The sequence below is a fragment of the Antechinus flavipes genome, chromosome 2 (genome assembly GCF_016432865.1).
Source record: "Antechinus flavipes isolate AdamAnt ecotype Samford, QLD, Australia chromosome 2, AdamAnt_v2, whole genome shotgun sequence".
Classification (NCBI taxonomy): Eukaryota; Metazoa; Chordata; class Mammalia; order Dasyuromorphia; family Dasyuridae; genus Antechinus; species Antechinus flavipes.
The window spans coordinates 389,761,753-389,771,359 of record NC_067399.1 but is presented as its reverse complement, the minus strand read 5'-3'; the positions used below and the strand labels follow the sequence as shown (position 1 = coordinate 389,771,359).

The 9,607-nt window shown below is 40.1% G+C and overlaps 1 protein-coding gene across 1 annotated transcript; it reads left to right on the top strand.

Annotated features, from left to right (window-relative positions):
• Nucleotides 1–33: 33 nt before the first annotated feature.
• On the top strand, nt 34–9,553 carry HARS1 (histidyl-tRNA synthetase 1). The gene is made up of 13 exons (XM_051978563.1): nt 34–153; nt 476–565; nt 1,496–1,615; nt 2,196–2,291; nt 3,249–3,374; nt 3,840–3,947; nt 4,144–4,242; nt 4,457–4,550; nt 4,873–5,000; nt 5,092–5,334; nt 6,889–7,005; nt 7,244–7,390; nt 9,106–9,553. The coding sequence occupies exons 1-13, from the start codon at nt 64–66 to the stop codon at nt 9,181–9,183; spliced, it is 1,536 nt and encodes a 511-aa protein (XP_051834523.1). The 5' UTR covers nt 34–63; the 3' UTR covers nt 9,184–9,553.
• The last annotated feature ends 54 nt before the right edge of the window (nt 9,554–9,607 follow it).

Sequence of the window (9,607 nt, the reverse complement as noted above, 5' to 3'; positions counted from 1 at the left end):
CGCGATCAGCGGGTAGAGCTCGGTGGCCGGAAGTAGCCCGTGACAGCCGCAGCAGTTTGGAGGATGGCGGATCGAGCTGCGCTGGAGGAGGCCGTGAGGCTCCAAGGCGAGCGAGTGCGAGGCCTCAAGCTTCAGAAGGCGGGCGCCGAACTGGTGAGGGCCTCGACCCGGTCGGGTGGGCCGGGAAGGCCGGATGGGTTCCCGGGGTGGATGAATCTCTGGCTCTGGCTCTGGGGCCGGGCAAGGGCTTGAAAGGGACAGGACTCGGGTCCTGAAGGCAACCCTCCCGCTGACGTTATTCTCTTTAAAGTGCTTTACTTTTAATTGTCTTGCTTGAGCTTTGTAATATCTGTGAAGTTGATACTGGCCCGTGGTCTGGAACCCCAGTATTCACATGCTTCTCCAAAATATGAATTGGTGAGGGCGCTGGTCAGGGACCAAGTCCTTCCAAATTCTCATGTTTATTGAGCTACAGATCGAGGAGGAGGTTTCAAAGCTCCTGAAGCTGAAGGCAGAGCTGGGTTCTGATGAAGGAAAACAGAAATTTGTGCTTAAAACTCCAAAGGTAAATATGTTTTTTACAAAATCCTTTCAGAGCGTGTTCTCATGAACCTTACTGCATTGATAATTCCTTTTTTTTTTAATATTTGTAATATTTTTTTTTGCTTATATTTTGACTTCTGAATTGTCTTCCTCCAACCTCCAATTAGAAAAGGCCAACATCTGACACACATATATATGTGATCAGTCCACATTAACAAAGAATATTAGATACTTCTTATTGGTAATATTTAAACCCTACCTTCAAAGAATCCCCAGAGAGAAATAAAACAAATTCAAGAGGCAAGATCTGGTCATAGTGCTACTAGAGACGTGAATATATGACTTTCCCCTGGCATGCAGGAAGGGAGAAGTATTTAGCTTCTTTTAGAAAACAGAGCACTTTGGGGCATTTGGCTGGAATGGGGTTGTACCTGGGTGTTACCATTTTGTCAAGATAGGATTTTAGTCATCCCAACTTGTAGGAGAACTGCCTCTACTGCAGATTCTCAGAAAGAATCTAGTATAGGTTGGGCAGCTAACATGTTGAAATAAATAGTCACTGCATTTTAAAAAAAAAAAAAACACTTCTCAGTTTATTAGTAGTAATTCCAGTGGTTATAGAAATAAAATGTGGATTATCTCTAGAGATTTTATAGTTAATTAATTTTTAATTCAAGACCATTAACATAACTCAAAACCAACCAACCAAATAATCCCTCTCTAAGCACAGCTCTAATGTTAAAAGATTATGTTAAAACCTTCTTTTATATAGATGATATCTGTCCTGTCTAGCCTCCCCTAAGTCCATGTAGATTTGGCTTGGTCATTAAAAGGGAGTTAAATGCAATTCTGTTGCCTTACGATTGAGATTAGAAAAAGAATATTTCTGAAATATTACCTCCTCTTGCTTTCTTATTACTGAGTTTCTTGTTTATTTGCTTTTGATTACAAGGGCACAAGAGACTATAGCCCTAGGCAGATGGCTGTTCGGGAGAAGGTTTTTGATGTGATCATCAGCTGCTTCAAGCGTCATGGTGCAGAAGTAATAGATACTCCTGTGTTTGAATTGAAGGTGAGCAGGGTCAGAGCCAAGGGAAAAGTGTTTGGCAAAGAAATGGAGAGGAATCCAGAGCAAATATCCAATAGGTTTGATATTGAGGGTATAGTAATGAAAGATTACCTATTAAGATGGGTTTAGATAATACCAGCCCAATTCCTAATGTACAGAAACCTGATTTCTATTTAAAAGTGGGAACCAACATAATTATCCCTGTATTGATTTCTATGACTTTGGTTCCTGTTTTAAGACAGCTGTTTTTATTGGGGGGAAGGGAGAAATTGCTGCAGTAGAACATCCTACAAAGCAGTTGATTCCTTGCATTTCTTAGGCTATTGGGATTATAAAATACTAGGCATCTTTATTTAGCAGTAGGTATAGTCATTGAAATAATGATATGTTTTCATATAACAGGTATGTATAATTATATTTTGAGATCTGAATTGTCTTTCTCTTCCCTTCCAACCCCCACCTAGAGAATCAAGGTCAACATCTGATATATATATATATATATATATGTGGTCAGTTACATTAACAAATTCAAGACACTATTAGACACTAGAGAATATAATTATATATTTTCTTTTTCTTCCAGGAAACATTGACTGGAAAGTATGGGGAAGACTCTAAGCTCATATATGATCTGAAGGATCAAGGTGGTGAGCTGTTGGCCCTTCGTTATGACCTCACTGTATCCTTTCAGAGTGAGCTCTAGGATACTGTCATTTATATTGGACTTCAATTGACAGGAAATGATGGAATACTCATATTTGAAGAATGTTGTACGTATAGGAAGAAGTCCTTGAATAAATGATCCAAAGAATCAATTGTAATGAGTTAGGTAAAGTCCCTCTTTAAAAAAAAAAAAAAAGTAAATTCTAATTAACAGGTGAACTATTTGCATTTTTGATTTTCTTCCCGAGTTATTTTTACCTTCTGAATCCAATTCTCCTGTGCAACAGGAGAACTATTCGGTTCTGCAAATATGTATTGTATCTAGGATATACTGCAACATATTTAACATAGGATTGCTTGCCATCTTGGGGGGGGGGGGCAGTGAAGGGAGGGAGGGGAAAAAACGAAACATAAGCGAGTGCAAGGGATAGTGTAAAAAATTACCCTGGCATGGATTCTGTCAATACAAAGTTATTATTAAATAAAATAAAATTAAAATTAAAAAAAAATTCTAATTAACAGGACTCATTCCTAGGAAATCATATAGGAACTTAACTAATTCCAGGGCCCAAATATGAATCCATATAATTCTTTTTATTGTACAATATACCATTCTTTTGCCTATCTTGAAGACTGTCTGCAGGAAAAAAAAATGTTCTTTTGCACTTAAAGATACAGAAATCTTACTTATCCTCCTATGATGAATCTATTCTATACCAATTGTTCTAAAAGAAAAAAATCATACTATGGTCCTGCAGGCACTAAGCATACTGCAGAGTTTCTTCCACATTGGTATTTCTATAGTGTCAGGATCATCTGAGTATTCCAAATTGCTGATAACCTTCTCTGGAGCAATCCAATTACACAGAGTCCCCAATTGCACTCCAAGGAGAGTCTTTGTTTTCAGCCAGGGTCTGCTGATCATGGCAATTAGGTATGAACTAGAGACACTTTCTCCTTAATCTACCCTCAGGTTCCTTTTGCTCGATATCTGGCAATGAATAAACTAACCAACATTAAACGCTATCATATTGCAAAGGTGTACCGTCGAGATAACCCTGCAATGACTCGTGGTCGTTACCGGGAATTTTACCAGTGTGTGAGTATGTCAAAGCCAAGAAAGCTCAAGGCATTGAGTCCTCACTGAGATCAGTTAGAATTTATAAAGTATTCACTTTTTAGAGTGACATATATAGACATGGTACCTGTGTCTAGATACATCCAGACAAGAACAAATGATGAGCTAAAAATGAAGGTGTGTGAAAACCAGTTGTTTGTACATCAGAATTAATCAAAGCTTTAGTCTGAGCAGGGAAAGAGCAAATAAATGGCTAAAGGAAAAGCACTTAGGGGAGATTTTGCTAGAAGAGATGATGGAGATGAAATTTTTAAAAAGTGATTTGAAGAATTTGATGAATGTGTGTCATCTTCTAGGCTTGGAAATGCAGTTAAGGGCATCAGTTAAGATCTGTAGTGTTGCCTATGGGGGTCTGGACACTGGAGTTTTGGAGCCTGGAAATCAGTCTTCTTGACTTGAGACTTCTTCCTTTCACTTCTTGTATAGGATTTTGACATTGCTGGACAGTTTGATCCCATGATCCCTGATGCAGAATGTCTGAAGATAATTTGTGAGATCCTGAGTGCACTTCAACTGGGGGACTTCCTTATTAAGGTGAGAGAAAAGATTGTGTCTAACTTGGTGGTACTAATTAGGGCTCTAACAGTCTTCCTCTCTTATGACTGAACTCTTCTGTCCTCTTTGGAGAGGTAAAAATAGGCCTTAGGAATACTATTGCTATTATGGATCTTGAAGGGAATAACTTGAGGGTGGAAATTTCCACTTCTTAAGGTGACTTTGGAATCCTCAGGTGAATGACAGGAGAATTCTGGATGGAATGTTCAATGTCTGTGGTGTTCCTGACAGCAAATTCCGTACCATTTGCTCTTCAGTGGACAAGCTAGACAAGGTGACAAATAACTTACATGTACAGCTCCTACTTCTTTCCCCTGAAATGTACCCCATCTCAGGAAATGGAAGACAGTGTCTGGGAGGGAGAGGGCCTTTACTCTTGAATTGAGGTACAGGGACCTTTGCCCAAAAGATCCTTCATCCCAAAGAAAAAACTGCACCTTCTACTGTTTGAATCATTTCTGGGCCCTTTGAATCCAATGTTTCCGCAGATGTCATGGGAAGATGTGAAGAATGAAATGGTGGAAGAAAAAGGCCTGGCCCCTGAAGTGGCAGATCTTATTGGGGCCTATGTGAAGCAGCATGGTAAGTATTAGTGGGGAGAGAGGAGAAGGTAGCGTATGATGACATTCTTTGGGGGAAGGGAGAATTGCTGATTTTCCTACTTCATGTGAATCATTCTTCCAGTGAATGTTGTTTTAGTGCCTTCTTATATCTTCATTTCCTTTGTGTTATAAAAATTTTTCTTGCTCTTTTTGTATGAGGTAAATACACATATTGGTTAAAAAGATTAGGCAGTTGGAATAGTGAGGTAAAGTTACCTCATTAGTAATCCATGTAATCATGCATGTAATCAATGAAAATTTGATGGGTGGCATCCTTTCTTCTCTTTGTCTGCTTTTCCCAGGTGGAGTGTCCCTAATAGAACAACTATTGCAGGATCCCAAACTCTCACAGAACAAGCAGGCCCTGGAGGGGTTGGGGGACCTGAAACTGCTATTTGAGTATCTGACCCTGTTTGGTATTACAGAGAAAGTGAGTAGGGGAAGGGCAGGCCCCAGCAGGCTGCACAGGATCCCAGGATGTGTCTGTTCACTGGGACTGACCATACCTTCATGTCCCACAGATCACCTTTGACCTGAGCCTGGCCCGGGGCCTGGATTACTATACAGGGGTGATCTATGAAGCAGTGCTTCTTCAGGCCCCAGCCCGACAGGGGGAAGAACCACTTGGTGTGGGCAGCGTGGCTGCTGGAGGGCGCTATGATGGTCTTGTTGGCATGTTTGACCCCAAGGGCCGCAAGGTGCCATGCGTGGGGCTCAGCATTGGGGTTGAAAGGATCTTCTCCATTGTGGAACAGAGGATGGAGGTAGGACTCCTGTCTGGGGCATGTTTGTCAATTCCATTTCACAATTAAGCAAAAGAAGAAAGAGAAGGATAATTAGCTTTAAAACTCAATTGCCACTTAGTATACCTATCCCTAAATAGCTAAAACTATATTATACTTGGGAAGTTTTTTTGTTTTGTTTTATTTGTTCAGGGGGAGTCAAGAAAAGAATATCACCATATTGGATTTGGTTTGGTACTTGGGCCCTGCCTTGCCTACAGTGTTGCTCTCTAACCAGTAAGCCTTCTTTAATGATGTGGATCCTTGTATCTCTTGCTACTCTTCCTGAGCAATTATCGACAAATCTTTTATTTAGTGCTGTTGCATACAAAGCTATTGTTTTAATCTGGAGAGTAGAATAGAGAGAGATAAGGGTCTACCTAGACCTCCCATCTAGTTGAGTGGAGAATAAGAGGGATATGACTACATATATTCAAATTTGTAATGTCATTAAATGCATCTTCTTATAATAGGGCTTCATGATTTACAGAGTGCATAAAACAGGTTGCGAAGACAGCTTGGAGTAGTGGCTAAAAAACTGGCTTGGGAGGCAGGAAGACCTGGCCTCTCTAGCCCTTCTTATTATGATAGTCTCCATGAAGAGTCACTGAATTTTTCAGTTACCCTGGGCAATTCTCCAACACCACCTTAACTGAACAGGCGTCGTACCTTGGTAAGGGAAGTTTCTCCCCTGGAAATTTCTCTTGCCAATGAAATCCTAGCTCTGGTTCAAAATATATACCCAATGTGACACAAACCTACACAAGGAACTAACATGGAGAGTGGAAAAGCCAGACTGAAATTTCTGGACTGCCTTATTTTTGCAATCACTTATTGAGTCAGTTGCTTTTAGTGAGTTCTTAGCCTACCTTCTGTTATTCCAATAGAGACACTCAGAAATGTGGAGGTAAAGTGAACAGAATGACCTTGGTCCAGGCTTTGTCTTAGATGGATATTTAACGGTAGTATGACTATAGGCATTAAACACACTGAACTTCATTGTCTTCCTCTGTCAAATGGAGATGATATTTGTTGGATAGAGTTGCAGTAAGGCTCCTAGAAGGCTGATACTAATGCCCTCATTTTCAAACTGTCTGCTTGGGACTTCTGAGTAATTCAGATTTTGAAGTCTTTTATCCTTACTAAATACAATATGTGAAGGTGGGTTTATAATTAATGGAAAAATACTTTTTGAAGTTCTGTTTGTATGCTGGGCTGTTGAGAGGAAAACAAAGAGCTGTGTCTTTGCCAATTAAATCTACTTCTGGAGACTATGTAAAGATAAGCCACTTGTTCCTCTATAGTCCAGTATCTCCTTTGTTCTTTTCAAAGTGTGATCTTGTGAATATTCTTTAGTTGGAAGAATGGACTGCTTATCTGAATTGACTGTAATTCAGCTGCTGGAAGTAGGGAGAAAGATAGACTATTAACCTGTTCTTCTCAACTTCTGCCATTCATCCCAGTCCAAAAACTTGAAGAGATCCTATTTGTCAGTCTAACTTGTCACACACAATGCTGTATCTGCCCATTCTTTAGGCGTCTGAAGAAAAAGTTAGGACAACAGAGACCCAGGTGCTTGTGGCTGCAGCCCAAAAGAAGCTTTTGGAGGAAAGGTTGAAGCTTGTTGCAGAACTGTGGGACAGAGGCATTAAGGTATGGATGAATAACCCTGGGACCCTAGAAGGAAATGCTGTATTCTATTGCTTTAAAATTTGATTCTAAACATGGGTCTTAAGACTCCTTTTGATTTCCCATGGTGTTAATTCCTGGGACCAAATTAATTACCAGTTAGAGTATAGCTTCTCTGCCAGAGTAGGCTGTGGGCCAGATAACTGCCTTTTTTCTGAGGCAAGGCTATGTCTCAGCCCCTCTTCTGCCCTGATCTCTTCAGGCTGAGTTGCTGTACAAAAAGAACCCCAAACTGCTGACTCAGTTGCAGTACTGTGAGGAGACTGGTATACCACTGGTGGCCATCATTGGGGAGCAAGAGCTGAAGGATGGAGTTGTCAAGCTGCGCTCTGTAGCCAGCAGAGAAGAGGTAAGTGAGGGCAGAGAGATCGGAAGTTAAAGGACCACGATGGAGGGGGGAGATGGGGAAATAATTTTTTAAGTTGAAGTAAGAATGGTTTCCCTTTTTGGCATCAAATGAGGCTAGGATCATCTTGGCCACCTAAAGAAGTTATGCCCTACCCTAATGGCTGTTTCCGAGCCTCTGCTGGACTTTCAAATAGCCTGATTCCCTTCTTCCACCTCCTACTTTCTACCTTCCATGCCTCCATTCTCCTCTCTCCTGACTACTACTATCATTATCTCAAATTCTTCCCTCTTCAGATTTCCCTAAAATGATTATCTGTGGCTTTCTTTAGCCTCCATGCATTCTGCCTTGAATTAGGCTCATTTATTTACCTGTCACAGGTAACTGGGTAAAGTTGACTAAGTATCTAACCTGATGATTTAAAAATGGATTCAAGTTCTAGTTTGTCATTTGCTAACTTTGTGATTCATGAACAAGTCAACTTAATCTTTGTGAATTTAAGACAACCCTCTGTGACTAGAAATTATAGCTGCTTAAACTAAAATAACAGGCCTTGAATTTTTTTCATCTCTATCAGAATTTAGCTATGTTTTATGTCAAGGAGATTGGGAGATGGGACCTAGACCTTTGATTTCTTTGGTATTGGGAACTCCCGGATATAGAAGCTCCCAATTCTTGAGGATTATTTATGCAATTCCTAGATATCCCTGAGTTGCTTAGAGCCAAGGAATGCCTGCCCAACTAGACTAAAATGTAATTGGTAGATGTTTCACAATTAAATAAATAGAATATTACACAGATAATGTTAATTTGTCATTTTCTAAGTCAAAATGGTGCCTTCCTGGATCCTGTTCTATTTCAGTTTGACATAATTCCCTAGAGCATGTATCCTGGGTTACATAGATGGAATGCTTCAAACAGAGATTTGAACTCCTCTCCTTTGCTAGGAGACTACTTCTTATGTATAGATATATGTTACTGTGCATAGTAGATGTTGAAATAAGCATTGGCCAAGCCAAACCATATCATTTTGCCTGCCTCTTCAGAGTGTGTGAGATGAAAGCAGTAAGAACAAAAGTAATTCAGGTTTTATACCTATGGAGGTTCAGAACCCTGTGAAATTTCTTTTTCTCTGAGCAGTATTTGGATTGTAACAGCTTTATCACTAAACATAGAATCCAAAGTTTTGCTTCCTAGTTAAGGGAGTCTTAAACATTAGCAAACAAGTAGAGAAGATAGTTTGGTAAAATGTGAGCTTTTCATGATGACACTAAAATCTCATCACAACTTACTCTAACCCTGCTAGTAAGTGTATGGTTACATGTAAGCTGTGACTTCTAGGTGGAGTAGTGGCTAGAGAGCTGGACCTGGTGTCAGGAAAACCTAAGTTCAAATTAGATTTCAGATACTTTGGGCAAGTCATTTAAACTTTGCCTCAGTTTCCTCACCTGGTAAAATAGAGATGATAATAGCACCTGGTTTGCCTCAATTTCCTTACCTGGTAAAATAAGGATGATAATAGCACCTACCTCCCAGGATTATGAGGATCACGTGAGATATCTGTAAAAAATTGCTTAGCATAGTCCCTAGCCATACAAATTCTATTGTAATTATTAGAAAAGGAAATCTTTCTGAAAGCAGAAAGGGAGATAAAAGGTTTTAGGAGCAAAATGGAGAATAGACATTTCTCATGCTGTCTTCTTCCCTATTTTGTCCAGGTGGATATTCGGAAAGAAAACCTTGTGGAAGAAATCAGGAGACGAACAAGTCAATATCCCCCCCATCTGCTGAACTGAAAGAAGTCAGTGGATAGAAATGACACTATTTGGAGGCTAGTCCATCTTCTTCAATTGGTTTTGCACATCTGCTCCAGAGGGAAGAATTAAGAGAGAGGGCAATGCTGAGATAATATTTTATTGTTAAATCACTGGCAAGGATAGCCAGAGTATAACTCCACTTTCTCAAGAAGTTGTTTTCTGGAGCTTCCCAGGACACTGAAATGAACTGAAACTTATCTGACATGTGTTGGCTCTGGGTGTCGCCCATGCATTATAGATATAGAGTTCTGTCCCTGTTTTTGACAGAAAAGCCATGTTGCTGACATTTCCCACTGACTTTTGTGAAGCTGACTGCCTATGGGTCCAATAAAATGCCTGCTTCTCAGTTTCTTCTAGTCACCCTCTTGTGTTCCTTTTTGGATCAGGGGATGATTGTCCAAGG